Source organism: Camelina sativa, chromosome 6, assembly GCF_000633955.1.
Source record: "Camelina sativa cultivar DH55 chromosome 6, Cs, whole genome shotgun sequence".
In the NCBI taxonomy this organism is placed as follows: domain Eukaryota; kingdom Viridiplantae; phylum Streptophyta; class Magnoliopsida; order Brassicales; family Brassicaceae; genus Camelina; species Camelina sativa.
The window spans coordinates 17,168,685-17,183,824 of record NC_025690.1 but is presented as its reverse complement, the minus strand read 5'-3'; the positions used below and the strand labels follow the sequence as shown (position 1 = coordinate 17,183,824).

General features: G+C 37.6%; 4 protein-coding genes across 4 annotated transcripts in view; all 4 read left to right on the top strand.

The window, feature by feature from the left end:
- LOC104791896 (protein HOTHEAD-like) lies at positions 97-2,730 on the top strand. The gene is made up of 5 exons (XM_010517901.2): positions 97-209; positions 375-1,019; positions 1,434-1,837; positions 1,934-2,472; positions 2,585-2,730. The coding sequence occupies exons 1-5, from the start codon at positions 125-127 to the stop codon at positions 2,664-2,666; spliced, it is 1,755 nt and encodes a 584-aa protein (XP_010516203.1). The 5' UTR covers positions 97-124; the 3' UTR covers positions 2,667-2,730.
- On the top strand, positions 3,328-6,350 carry LOC104791895 (protein HOTHEAD-like). Its single transcript, XM_010517900.2, has 5 exons — positions 3,328-3,549; positions 3,660-4,301; positions 4,936-5,339; positions 5,435-5,973; positions 6,071-6,350. Exons 1-5 carry the CDS (start codon positions 3,468-3,470, stop codon positions 6,147-6,149), a joined length of 1,746 nt encoding a protein of 581 aa, XP_010516202.1. The 5' UTR covers positions 3,328-3,467; the 3' UTR covers positions 6,150-6,350.
- Positions 9,898-12,854, top strand: LOC104791894 (probable inactive receptor-like protein kinase At3g56050). Its single transcript, XM_010517899.1, has 6 exons — positions 9,898-10,253; positions 10,343-10,406; positions 10,963-11,375; positions 11,510-11,700; positions 11,787-11,919; positions 12,008-12,854. The coding sequence occupies exons 1-6, from the start codon at positions 10,148-10,150 to the stop codon at positions 12,601-12,603; spliced, it is 1,503 nt and encodes a 500-aa protein (XP_010516201.1). The 5' UTR covers positions 9,898-10,147; the 3' UTR covers positions 12,604-12,854.
- Positions 13,540-15,140, top strand: part of LOC104791893 (UTP--glucose-1-phosphate uridylyltransferase 3, chloroplastic) — a 7,350-nt gene continuing 5,749 nt past the window's right edge. The window contains exons 1-3 of the mRNA XM_010517898.2: positions 13,540-14,444; positions 14,563-14,740; positions 14,822-14,971. Of these exons, the coding sequence (XP_010516200.1) occupies positions 13,708-14,444; positions 14,563-14,740; positions 14,822-14,971 (1,065 nt within the window). The 5' untranslated portion in view covers positions 13,540-13,707. The remainder of the gene's footprint in view (positions 14,445-14,562; positions 14,741-14,821; positions 14,972-15,140) is intronic.

The window sequence follows — 15,140 nt, the reverse complement described above, 5'->3', positions numbered from 1 at the left end:
TGTGCCAGCAAATTAAGAGGCCGAAACTAAAACTTATTCGAAAATTGTATGAGATAGCTCCTTCTCTTGGGTTTGTTTATAAAAGCCACTGGTTTTTGCCTCAAAAAGATAATCTTACACTAAAATGGATTTTCAAATTTTCCGATTTTTTCATTTAATACTCGTCGCAGTTTTCATCTTTCACGACTCATGGTGTTATTCCGATGAAGGTACAATACTATTTAACCAACCATTCAATTTATGTTTTTTTGTTTTCGGGTTATCTTAGCATATACTGTTACTAATACTAATTCCTTTTTCATACAAAAATTATTAAATTCATAAAAAAAAAATACTAATTCCGAACTTTATGAAAATTTTGGGTTATCTTGAAGCTGGAAACTATAGTTTTATGAAAAATGCAACATCAGCACCAAAGTTATCTCACTTTGACTATATTATCATCGGAGGAGGAACCGCCGGATGTGCATTAGCCGCAACGCTCTCTCGAGACGCCACCGTTTTAGTCCTCGAACGCGGTGGGTCTCCTTACGACAATCCAGCTGCCACAGACATCGGGAACTTCGCAAACACGCTCTTAGACGTAACTCCAAACTCATGGTCGCAGCTCTTCGTCTCAGAAGACGGCGTCTACAACTCACGCGTGCGCGTGCTGGGTGGAGGGACTGTGATAAATGCGGGATTCTACTCGCGTGGGGAAGAAGATTTTATTAAGGAAGCAGGATGGGACAGAGAAGAAGGCGAAGCGGCTTATGAATGGGTCGAGAAGAAGATGGTATTCGAACCGCCGGCTAAAGGATGGCAATCGGCGTTTAGAGATGGGCTATTGGAGGCTGGTGTGAGTCCAAACAATGGTTTCACGTTTGGACATATCAATGGGACCAAATTTGGTGGTACGATATTTGACCGGGAAGGTCATAGACACACGGCGGCGAATTTGTTGGAGTATGCTAATCCGAATAAGATTGTTGTCTACTTGCATGCTTCTGTCCATAAAATTCTCTTCACTACTACCAAAGGTATAATACTAGTACATGTCTTTTTTTTTTTTTCCATGGTATGAGGTTTATGAGTTTTTATTGAAGACGCGATGGAGTAGTGGCTCGTGAGGGTTTAGGGCAGGGAGAGAAAGATGTAAAGGATACGTAGCTGTTACGTAATCAAACATCAGTGTAACATAACTTGTGGTTTTATTTAACACTTTTTGCTACTTATGTGGGTTTTTTGGTTTTTGTTTTTGTTTTAGAGGTCTTATATTGTAAGAGCTAATTAGTATACATATTTACTACACAGTACCGGAACATAGTTAAAATGTTGAATTGTAACATAATTAGTTATACTTAAGTTTGTTTTAATTATTGGTCATTCGTCATTGAACAGTATTATACACAATTATTTTATTTGCTCCGGGTACGAAAATTGTGTGTTGTCAGGGAACCAGAGGCCTAAAGCATACGGGGTAATATTTCAAGATGTAAGTGGAGTTGTCCACAAGGCAGAATTGGCAACGCAAGGCTCAATGAATGAGGTGATCTTATCAGCGGGTGCCATTGCGAGCCCACAGCTTTTGATGTTAAGTGGTGTGGGCCCTGCCGCCCATCTCACAGCTTATGGGGTGAATCCGGTCATCCTAGATCCCCCTATGGTGGGACAAGGGATGGCTGATAACCCGATGAACCCGGTGTTCATCCCTTCTCCTGAACCCGTAGAAGTGTCTCTTGTACAAGCCGTTGGGATCACCACGTTTGGCAGTTACATTGAAGGTGAAAGTGGGCTAAGTCTCTCTATTAGTTTGACCCGTAGCTTCTTAGATGGTGTCCTGAAACTTGTTAAAAAGGTATAATCTATTAATACACTCACATGCTATGAATTTGTTATAACACGTACAAAAGACTAAATACCCTATATTTTGTATAATATTTTTTATGTGCAGACAAAATTTCCTACGCATCTCATCTCAAAGTTTTTTGAACCTTTGGATCTTCGATTGAACTTGACGGCAAAAGCGGGTGTGATCATCCAGAAAACGAATGGACCGCTCTCGAGAGGTCACTTGGAATTGCGGAACACGGACCCAGATGATAACCCTTCAGTGACATTCAATTACTATCAGGATCCGGAGGATTTGAACAAGTGTGTTGAAGGACTTAGTACCATTATGAAAGTGATCGATTCCAAGGGATACTCCAAGTACAAGTACGATGGAGTGAGTGCGCGTGGACTACTTGATATCATCCTTGCCCTTCCCACCAATCTGAGGGCAAGACACATAACCTCGACGTTCGATTTAAAACAGTATTGTAAAGATTCTGTGATGACTATATATCATTACAATGGCGGTTGTCAAGTAGGGAAAGTGGTCGACGATGATTACAAAGTACTAGGGATTGATGCTTTGAAGGTCATCGATGGTTCCACGTTTCTCAAGTCTCCAGGGACTAATCCCCAGGCCACTACCATGATGCTCGGGAGGTAATTAAACGCATATGCAGAAATCAATAGATGTTTATGTTCAACCATGTTCTCTACATATCATTGTTCGAAAGCTATAGAAGATCCAACCATGTTCTCTAAATATGTGTAGGTATATGGGGCAGAAGATTCTCCAAGAGAGGACTATTATCCGAGGAAAAGAAGAAGAAGAAACCGTTAAAACCGAGTTGTAGAAATTCTAAATCAAAGAATCCATATATATCAAAAAGATAAATACTTGTGTGTACAAGGACGGTGTTCAATATATATATATATATATATATAATTAACCAGAAATGACATGAGGCTTCTGATTATTTTCTTTTTGTGAATGAAAGTATATGAAATCGAATTAGGTAATGTATGATTTAATAGATATAATGAGTTTTAGGATTATAATTAGTTCATTACAATCTATATTGTACATGCATGTAGGTCCTCACTGGCTAAATGTTAAGCCAATTCCTTTTCCTCTTCGGCTCACCACCATAATATAACAAATTGTTGTCAAATACGTGTTTATCTAATGGGATTTTTTTTCTTAAGTGAGAATTTCCAATTCTCCCCAAGGGTGACAGTCGTAATATTTTATTGAAAAGACCGCATAAAAAATAAACAAATCTAATTCGAATTTTGTCATATATATATCAGAAATTCTCATGTAAGACATCAATTTCTCTATGACCATGGCCTTTTGAATCCTAAATCATTTATCACACATGTTGTTAAATAAATGGTAAAAAGGAAAACGCCAAAAATCGCAATCGAATAAGAATATGCCGTAACCGTGATGATATGTATAAGGTTCATATTGTTTGTTAATTCATATACGGCTCTGAACAAGAGGATCGTATACTTCGTCATTAAATAAAGCGGATGAATTCTAGTCTTTTTATGCCCTAAATGATAAAACTACGTACAAATTAAGCAAATTAAAGTTATACATACTTTTGGTTTGGGTCGAAAACTATAGCATAGAATCATCTTACACCATCATGGATTTTCATATATTCCGATTATTTCGTTTTGTTATCGTAGTAATTTTAATCTTCCACGGTTCATGTTATTCCGATAAAGGTACGATTCTTTTGACTTAGCATTCAGTTTATGAGTTTTTAGGTTATTCATAGTATATGTATTTGATTTTAACTTCTTCTTTTTTCGTTTATTATTTTATTGTCGTGAAGCTGGTTATTATAGTTTTATGAAAGATGCAACATTAGCACCAAAGTTGTCTCACTTCGACTATATAGTCATTGGAGGAGGAACCGCCGGATGTGCACTAGCCGCAACGCTCTCTCAAAATGCTACCGTTTTAGTTCTCGAACGTGGTGGTTCCCCTTACGACAACCCAACGGCCTCAGAAATCAACAACTTCGTAAACACACTCTTGAACATAACTCCAAACTCATGGGCGCAGCTTTTCATCTCCCAAGACGGTGTAATCAACTCACGCGCGCGGGTGCTCGGCGGAGGCACCGTGATAAACGCGGGGTTTTACTCACGTGCGGAAGATGACTTCGTGGCGGAAGCAGGATGGGAGAGAGACGAGGTCGAAGCGGCTTACGAGTGGGTCGAGAAGAAAGTGGTGTTCAAGCCAAAGGTTAAGGGATGGCAATCGGCGTTTAGAGACGGGCTTTTGGAAGCTGGAGTGACTCCTTATAATGGTTTTACGTACGAACATATTCACGGGACGAAAATTGGCGGTACGATAATAGACGAGGATGGACATAGACACACGGCGGCAAATTTGTTGGAGTATGCTAATCCGGATAAGATTGTTGTCTACTTGCACGCTTCTGTTCATAAGATCATCTTCACTACCAAAGGTATTTTTTATTGATAATTTTTTTTTTTTTGGGTTTAATGTTAAATTTGGTTGATGATAGTTGACACTATTCAAGCAGTATTTGAAAGTCACCATCATCTCTCTTTTCTTTTGGGTTTCCATAAATAAGAGGTTTAAGATTGGTGAAGGAGACGGCATGACTCGTGAGGGTTAGGAAGAGCGAGAGAGTGTGTGAGAGACTTATCTTACACGTAACCAAATTTACTACCAGAATATTTCTACATTCCAAACCAATATTTTTGAAAAATCACTTAAACAATATATACACGACACTGGTTTAATTTACTATTTATAACAAAAGAAATATGTTATCTTTTCTAGATATTTTTTAATTATAATAAAATTAGATAATTCTATTTTAAAAGAAATTGTAATAACATAATTAAAAAAACTAAAATATTTAGATTCTAAATCATGACTTTCAATAGTTCGCTTTGCTTTTTTTTTTTTTTTTTTTTTAATAACTTTTAAGTAATGTAGTGTATCATATAATTTTGGCATTCATCATTTTGGTCGTTGTCATCCATCTCAGTCATTCTTCGTTGAACATGAGCATACACATTGTTCCTGCCCTTTCCTATGATTCGGATATGATCAACTTTGTTTTTGTACAGAAAGTCCAAAGCCTAAAGCCAAAGGGGTCATATTCCGAGATGCAAATGGAGTGTTCCACACAGCAGAATTAGCTGATCAGGACGCAATGGACGAGGTGATCTTATCAGCGGGTGCAATCGCAAGCCCGCAACTATTGATGTTGAGTGGTGTGGGTCCAAGATCCCATCTTGCATCCCATGGAGTGAACCCAATCATCCTAGATCACCCCATGGTGGGGAAAGGAATGGGTGATAACCCCATGAACCCTGTTTTAGTCCCTTCACCTAAACCAGTAGAAGTGTCCCTTGTCCAAATCGCGGGCATCCCACAGTTTGGTAGTTATATTGAAGGTTTAAGTGGGTTAAGTCTCTCTATTAGTTTGACTCATAGCTTCTTTGATGGTGTCCTAAATCTTCTCAATGAGGTATAATCATTGATATCACCAAACATTACATAAAACTTTAATTCACAAGACTAATTAATTAAGGTGTTATATATTTTTGTATGATGTATATGCAGATAAAACTCCCTACCAAAACCCTATCAAACTTTTTCAAATCTTTGGACTTTCGATTCAACGTGACGGCACAAGCCGGTGGGATAGTTATGAAAGTGGATGGACCGCTCTCGCGAGGTCACTTGGAGCTGCGGAACACAAATCCAGATGATAATCCTTCAGTGACATTCAACTACTACCAAGAGCCAGAGGATTTGAACAATTGTGTTGAAGGACTTAGTACTTTGATTAAAGTGATAGATTCGAAGGCATACTCCAAGTATAAGTTCCCTGGAGTGAACGGGCGTGGACTGTTGGATCTCATTCTTCTCCTTCCCATCAATTTGAGGCCAAGGCACATAACCTCGGTGTTCGATTTGAAACAGTTATGTAAAGATACAGTGATGACTCTTTATCATTACCATGGAGGTTGTCAAGTTGGAAAAGTGGTGGACAACGATTACAAAGTATTAGGGATTGATGCGCTGAGGGTCATCGATGCATCCACGTTTCTCAAGACCCCGGGTACTAATCCACAAGCCACGATCATGATGCTCGGAAGGTAAACACATGCATAAACCAAACGTAACAAATGATCCAAACAGGTTATTTTTACAATATGTTAGACATGATAAATGTTGGAGAGTTATACTGTGTAGGTATATGGGGCAGAAGATTCTCCGAGAGAGGGCGGCTTTTCAGGAAAATAGTGAAGAAACAAGTAAAATCGAATTATAGAAGTCCCATATCAGATAAACCACATAAGAAAGAAAAAAAAATGAAACGATGAACTCGATAAGTACATACATACTTTGTGTAAGAGGAGATTTTCTCATAAGTACACTGTTCATATATATGATGATGACTTTTAGAATTTGATCTTTATAAAAGTTTCTATGGAAATGTAAGGTTTTGAAAGAATCATATATTAAGAAGATATAAACATATAAAATAACATATAATTAAAAAATATAAAATCTGACGTCAAAAAGAAACAATATAACATGCATATGAACACTAACATGTGATTAATTTGCAGCTTCAGTTAGTTTATACTATTCAAAGTTTTCAGATCTTAATTTGTAATATTTTTCTTATGTGGTCCTAATTAAACTCCTAATGTACAATATAGAATAATAATATTGTATACGAAGGTTTTGAATCTTTTTACACACAGCTGCCATATGCATGGTTTGTTTGTTCCATTTAATAAGTCAATGCCAAATTTAATTAATGCAATGATCTTTAAGGTTTCCCATTATTTTTTAATCCCTAGCGCCCATCAAGATTTTAGTTTATTATATGCCGCAGCACTGTCTGACTGTCAAATTCTTTAAGCAAAGTTTCCCATGAAAGTGCATACATTTGCAAGACAAAAAATAATGATCGTACCTAAAGTATAAAGGTGATCGAAACAGAGACAGCATAAACTTACGTAAGGATGAAGTTAGATTACGTACGTACGTACGCGGTAAGCATGGCGGTGAATTTTGTAAATAAATTAATCATAATAGTATTTTGAGTGGCTGATTGCTCTATGAATATTCGTCCAATCAAAACCCCGATGGCTTTCAGATTACGGCGAAACCGTTACGGTCAACTAACCATTTATATTCTTCGGATCCATTTATAACCAATCAAGCCAATTGCTCTAATTTAACAAAAACCATTTTGTCGAACTTTTTATTGATATTTTTTTAAAAGAATGTATAGAAACAGATCGTGGAAGAGTAGATTGATTATGGAACACTTCTTTACAATTGTGGGGGCAAAACAAAACTGTTCCCTTTTAATCGTATAAACACACCACAAAACGTGGGCGGTGTGAATACAATTATGGGACAGTTCTCTATATACACTTAAAAAATATCTGAGAAATGGTAGAGAAAATTATATAATAGAAAATGGGGCATACTCCCATTACATCCATGACTATGACCACATGGCAAAGAGTTGGATTGAAAACGAAGAAAAAAATTAACAAACAGCTACAGCTAAGCCAAATAAAACCAAAAACAAAATAAATAGAAAAAGAAAAGACTTCCACGTTGAATCAGTCATCAGAATAAACTCACTCCACATTTTCTTAATCCATAATACCACAAAAACACAATCATTCAACTTCAATCATTCCATTATCCCCCCCAACACATCATAAACAACAAAAAAAATTCTACGTGGACATTTTTATGTTTATCTTTCTTTTGTTTTTAAAACAAAAACAATAGAAAACATAAAACCATTTTACACACAGTAGGGCTAACATCAAAAAGAGAGTCGTTTTCGACGGTGGGGGTGGTGTGGCTTTGGCCTCTTTCTTTTGAATCCTTTTGAGTTCCGGCATCTTCAGGTCCATAGATTCTCCTATACTGTATCTTTCTATATTTATTTTAAAGAATAATCTGTAAATAAGAAAAATGTTACTCTCATCTTTATAAATACAGTTGAATATTATTAGAGCATCATTAGTGGAGTACCTCTCCTAAGTTACTTTCAAATTAATTAATCATATAATTAATATTAATTTAAGTAAAGCAACCCTAAGAGTATTTTTGCAAAATCATTCCTTTACTAGAGAACTCAAATAAGGTTACTCAATCTTTTAAAAAATAATTTTTTAACATAACAACCAAAATGGTTTTTTTTTGTTCTTTACCAAAAATACCAAACTTAAACTAACATAATCAGCAACATTTTCATATTGGGGACCCAATTTGCTGTTTCATATTGGAACAAGATTTGAGTTTTCTTATACACATTGTGGATTCTGCAAATAAATTAGAAACTAAACTTGAAATGAAAGCTTGGCCCAAGCACAACTATTTACAAGACAGAGGAGAATGCAACAAAGGAAGAAGATGGATACCCGATGTAGAGACTTCTCTAGCTGCACTATCCTCTGGTTGTTGTTCCCATTGACGAGTCGAGAGTTACGGTAAGGATGAGCCAAAGTGTTTGTAAACGTTCCAAATAGCATCTTGAATCCTCAAAGGTCTCAGAGCCTCGGTTTCTTGGCTTGTGGTCACAACCGCTGTTCTGTCTGAAACTTCGACCTTGATCTGTCTGCTAGGAAGATCCTTGTATAGCTCAGTCCATTTCTGTATTGACCATCCTATGTGTTGCAGAATCACTTCAACTAATATCAAACTCTGCTGCTTTCTCATGTAAATGCTTTACCCAAGTTTTAGCAAAAACAACATCTAAACCCAACTGCTTCAAGTAATCCGTGGATGCACCATTAGCGTAAGCTGTCTGCACAACACCAAGACGAGACTGCTTCCTTCTTTACCATCATCAAGAATGTTTAGTTGCTCTTTGATGAAGAGAGCAAACAAAGATAAAATCTTATCACCATCAAGTAGCTCAACCTTTACATCAGAAGTAGAAGGAACATAAAAGTAAACCAATCGATCTGAATCACCATCCAAACTCGCACACCTCATCCCTACATCTTTTAACCCAAATCCTAAAGGCACAACCTTTTCTTTCTGAACAAAATCAGCACCTACACCTTCATTAAGCACACCTCCATCTCTACCTGTGTTAACTTACGAATCTCAAGATCAAGATTACTCAAAGACCCTCTAAGCTCCTCAATCTTCTGTCCACCTACACCATTAGCACCATCTACAACCAATTTGCTAATCTCAAACTTATTGTAAAGTGTTATTGTTTGTTCTACTAGGAGAGTTAAAGGCTTAAAGCATGATTACCTATACAATCTAAAACACAAAGACAGTTCATCCCTTTACAATCTAAAACACAAAGACAACACCTCACACAACACAAGAAAATCTGTCGTAAATCAGACAAACAATCGATTTAAGCCCCAACCCATAAACCCTCCATACAAATCACAAACCAATTAAACATCAAACATTACCCACTCTCACAATCAAATTGAATTTTACCTAAACCCTAACATTAACAACGAGATCAATAATTAAGTGATGAGGAGACAAACCTTCTCTGTCTGATTTGTCTCCCGGTGGACTTCGCCGCCGCCGTCGATGTCGCAGAAGGAGGTAGGTCATCGTTTGATGTTTGGTGTATCAATCGGAGTGTTTCCGGTTTGGTGTATCAATCGGTGGCGATTCGCTGTGTGGGATGAGAAGAGAGAGACAGACTCGGGGAAGAAAGAAGAAAAATGAGGAGAAAAAAAAAATTGCTTTTATATTTTTTGATCAACCAATCACAATGAACTACGTCGCGGTTCTCAAGGGTTACTCAAAGTGCTCCCTAAAGAATCGATTCTCATGTAAATGGATTTTAAATGGATTGTTTATTCATGAATTGGGGCCCAAACCCAAGAGAAATCAGGAGAGTACCCCTTAGTAAAGATGGTCTTATGTTCATGAGCAAATAAAGAAGTTATTGTTTTTTCCTTTTTTACAATTTTGTCAACAAGAAGAAGTTATTGCATTTTTTTACTCTGTAGTCTGTATCCTTTTTAATTTAATGTTGGGCCAAACCACGGGGACACGCGCTTTTAAAACAATTAAAATAATTAAAAAAAAAAAAAAAAGTTGAAAAGTCATGTTTGCTCCTCTGGGTCTCTCAAATCGTCTCCTCCGCCATGCGAACGAACTCAAAAACTCAAAACCTCTCTCTTCTTCTTCCTTTAGCTTAACTTTTTAATTTTCTTCTTCGAATCTACGGTATCAGATTCAAATCGAGCTTTAGGTTTGTTTTTTTCAGCTTCCGTGTCTGCTTCCACTTGTCGTCGTCTTCTCACGATGAGTGAGAACTGGGAATTTGTTCGATTAAGTCTTCAAAAGCGTGCTCTCGTGTTTCTTCTGGTGATTTTGAGCTTCGGTTCTTCCTATTCGTTGAAATTTCATGGTATTTACTGTTCTCTTTTCTTTTGGCTGCCAGTAAAAATAGAAAGCAAGTTCCTCCTTATGATTGTTAGTTTCGATTTCGTATTTCAGGTGGTGGTTTTCTCGAATTCGTGACGAATGATCTATTGTCATCAGATAGAGATGCTGAAGATTTGTAAGTTTCAGCTTTCGATTTCTTTTATTTTAGTTTGTTGAACGCAGCTGGATTGATTTAGTAAGTTCTAAGTATTTTAGATAAGAAGACCTCTTTGTTGGTTTTTTTTCTCAGATTTATACATTAGGTGTTTTTTTACTTCTTCAAATTAGGTTTCTGAGTTTGCTAAGATCTTATCTAGTGTTTTAGCTAATTTTAAAGTTGATTGCTCACAATGTAGAATAAATAGTTTTGATAACATGATTTTGAACATGAATTTTGGTTGTAACATCAACATCAATGTAGCCGGTATTTGTAGATCTATGACTTTTTTGAACACCAACACCTTACTTTTTAGATTTTTTTTTTTTTTTTTTTTTTGAGTGAACTAATACTATTTCTGAGTGGTACTACATGAACACCGACACTGTGTATTTTTATGCATTTTTATGCCAAGACTTACTTGATTTTTGTTTACTTTGATATTGCTGCAGTTCTGTGGTATAATCATTTACCTCCATCTGATTTAGTTTTAAGTATACTCAAGTTTCATTTTGCCTTTTTGTCTCTTTTGTAGGAGAGCAGTTGGTTTTCACAGGAAATTACTTGGCCGTTTTCGTAACCCGTACACCCATTTGAATTCTTTCAAGGGTCGCCCTGTGGCACGAGTTACTCCTCCGTCATCTTCTCCGAGACCTATTTCCACTACTAAAGCCTCAACATCACCTCCGCCACAAAAGAGTCCTCCTCCTGCACGACATGTTTCCGCTCCACCTCCTTTTGTGCACCCTGTGAATTTTCCTATCCTACGAAGAAGCTCCAAACCTTCTTCAAACAGCACGGTTCCTATAGTGGCTGGCTGCTTTGGTGGTGCTCTGTTTGTCATCCTTTTAGCTACTGGTGTCTTCTTTTTCAAAACTAAGGCTGGGAAATCTGTGAATCCTTGGCGTACAGGTCTTAGTGGACAGCTTCAGAAAGTGTTTATAACTGGTAATTGCCTTTCTCTACTCGCTGATACTAAGTGGCATTGTTAGTTCTGAATGATTGAGGTTTAATCGTCGTGCTTGTCCCTGGCAAACTCCATTTTCCTCCCATATTAATGATGTGCAAATTTGGTTACTCAGGTGTCCCCAAACTCAAAAGATCTGAGATCGAAGCTGCCTGTGAAGATTTCAGTAATGTCATTGGGTCTTGTCCCATTGGTACATTGTTCAAAGGGACACTATCAACTGGGGTGGAGATAGCTGTGGCTTCTGTTGCTACTGCCTCTGCCAAAGAATGGACAAATAACATAGAAATGCAGTTCAGAAAGAAGGTTTTTCTAGTCAACCAATTCCCCTATATTTTTAATGGATTTTGATTCATATTACCTTATCGTTCATGTTTTGATTAATTTTTCAGATCGAAATGTTATCCAAGATAAACCACAAGAATTTTGTCAACCTTCTTGGCTACTGTGAAGAAGATGAACCTTTCACTAGAATCTTGGTCTTTGAATATGCATCAAACGGATCAGTCTTTGAACATTTACACTGTAAGTAAATAAGCTTTTTAAACATATGAGTCATTTACACTGTAAGTTTTGTCGATTTAAAATAGGAAACAATATTTCTTTGTTGCAGATAAAGAGTCAGAGCACTTGGACTGGATAATGCGGCTAAGAATAGCAATGGGCATAGCATATTGTCTTGACCATATGCACGGGCTCAAACCACCTATAGTCCACAGCAGTCTTCTCTCATCATCAGTTCAACTCACAGAGGACTACGCAGTCAAAATTGCAGATTTCAATTTCGGATACCTAAAAGGCCCATCAGAGACAGAAAGCAGCACCAATGCACTCATAGATACAAACATTACAGCAACAACACAAGAAGACAATGTTCAGAGCTTCGGGTTGCTGTTGTTCGAATTGATGACTGGAAAACTCCCAGAGTCGGTTAGGAAAGGCGACTCAATAGATACTGGATTGGCTGATTTCTTGAGAGGAAAGACCGTAAGGGAGATGGCGGATCCAACATTGGAATGTTTTGACGAGAAGATTGAGAGTATAGGCGAAGTGATCAAAAGCTGCATAAGGGCAGACCCGAAACAGAGACCGACAATGAAGGAAGTGACAGGGAAATTACGGGAGATCACAGGATTATCACCAGACGATGCGATTCCAAAACTTTCAGCTCTATGGTGGGCAGAGCTGGAAGTGCTGTCCACTGCGTGAAGAGACGATTACTCTACTTCACAACAAATCTGTAAGTATTAATATGAAGATTTGAGTGAGGTTTTTTGAGTCTCTTGTGAAGCTCTCTTGTCTTCTCTTTAGGCTACTTTCATCTATATATATAAAATCTATGGAACTTAGTTTATATAAAAAACCCGATGGATCCATTTGCTCTTATAGTAAACAGAACATATCCGAGTCTCACGGTACGACCCCTTTTTTTGGTGTGCATAAAATGTTGATGGTGGTTACTGTGTTTGTAAATTAGTTACTACGTTCTTTTAAATGTTTAAAATCATCAGTTTCTGAAGTATCTTTAGAGAAAACCGACCAAAATAATCTATTTCAGAAGTGTTGCTCGATCAAATAATTGAGTTGAAGATGGCACTCGTAATATAATATATCTCTCACCATAATTGCAGTCTTCAGAATCGAATTCAGTAAATTCAATGCATAATTAACAATTTTTATCCTAGGCAAATTTAACACTCCATCTCCTATGCCACATGAAAGGTATCGTAGCTAATAATACTAAACCACATGCAAGATATCGTAATTCGTATTTCGTAGCTAGTAGTAATCATATGTAACCTTTTTATGGCAATGGTAGCAACATATTACACTGATGGTTGATATCATTGTCGTTTTCCATTTATTTTTTTAGTCAAAGATTTATTACCGCTGTGACTCTGTGTCACAAAATATGATAAAAATGAAGAAAAAAAAAGGAAAATGTTTGTGAGTCGACATGAACAAATAACGATGGCCCATCGATGTAATCCAAAACGGTATCGTCTGAACCGTCGGATTACAGATTGCAAACACACGGCAATCACACATCGTCTACACAATCAAATCCTTCGAAGCTGGTTGGATTATAATTTTTTAAAAAAAATTTTTATTTTCCACAATCAAAAAAACAAAAAAACAAAAAAAAAAAGCAAAGACAAAAAAAAAGAAAAGAAGAAGCAATCGTACAGAAGTGATCTCTAGGTGGGGGTATATGCTCGGAGTATCTCTCCTTATCCCTCCTTGGGGTTCTCTTCAAAACCCCTTCTTCCTCCTCCTTCTCCTTCTGTAACCAACCATCTTCACCCACCCGCCATGGCTAATCCTCAAGCTTCTCCAATCCACCAGAATCACCTCTCTCTCTTCCACTTCCGCACTACTTCCACGTCTCCTTCCTCTTTCACCTCTCTGCATTTCAGAAAGCCTCTGCTCTCCCTCCCTTCTTCTTCGTTATTGTTCTCGAAGTATCCGCAGAGTGAACAACAGCAATGTAATAACCACCAGGTGAGACACGTGTCCACCGTGCCTGTTGAGTATCCGACACCGACTCCTCCCGAATCCGACGATTTCTTATCGGAAATCGACCGGCTCAAGTCTCTCCGAGCGAAACTAGACGTTTCCTCCAAGGACTTGCGGCGGAAGGACGCGGTCATCGACGCTGATCCCAGAGTTCGTCGATTCTTCAGCGAGAATCGAGGCGGTTTATCTAAAGTTTTAGGTTCGCTTGGTTTGAATTCGGAAGAGATGTTTCTCGTTAAGTGTGTCATCGCTGCGGGACAAGAACACGCGCTTTGTATGAATTATGAGGAAGGATTTGAAGAAGAAGAAGAAGAAGAGGAGTATACAGTGAGAAGTTCTGTGAAGAGCGCACTTTACGCATTGGTTGAGATGATTGAGCGGTTCGATGTGAATAGTAGTAGTAGCGGCTATAATGGTGGTAGAAGAGACATGGGTACAGTTTTAGGTGCAGAGGAGATTGCTCACTTCAGAAAGTTCTTGAAGTTTCTGGATGAAATTGAACAGTTCTACGACTGCATTGGAGGAATCATCGGGTACTAATTCTTAACTTCTTTTTTAGTACATGGAATTAGATGAAGATGCCTCGAAAGTTTTTGATTTTTGGTTTTTGGGATTATATACACTGCTGAGACATGCATGATTGTGTGTCAGATATCAGGTTATGGTTCTTAAGCTTCTTTACCAATCAACTAAGAGGCGTAATACTAGCCGGTCACATATAGTTGAAGAATTATTGGGTTGTCAGTACTTAGAAATGCATACTCCTAGCGTTCTTGACCTCACTCAGAGGAAAGAGTATGCCTCACAGGCGGCTCTATGGGGAATTGAGGTTAGTATTGTGTTATTGTTTTTGAAGTTAACGGAATTTGTTGTGTATGGTTTCTGGATTATAAGTTGTTTTTAATATTAGGGATTGCCAGACTTAGGTGAAATATATCCGTTAGGAGGTGCAGCAGACAGATTAGGGTTGGTTGATACAGAAACAGGAGAATGCCTTCCTGCAGCAATGCTTGCTCATTGTGGACGAACTTTGTTGGAGGGACTTATTAGAGATCTTCAGGTACATATTCACTAATTACTTAGAGTGACTCTTGGTGGGTTTGTCTATATTTGAATATTTTAATGGATGAACAACTGTATTTGTTCATGTGCACTAGTCATGTTATATATCCTTTTTTATTTTTTTGTTAATTGCTAGGCTAGAGAGTTCCTTTACTTCAAGCTTTATG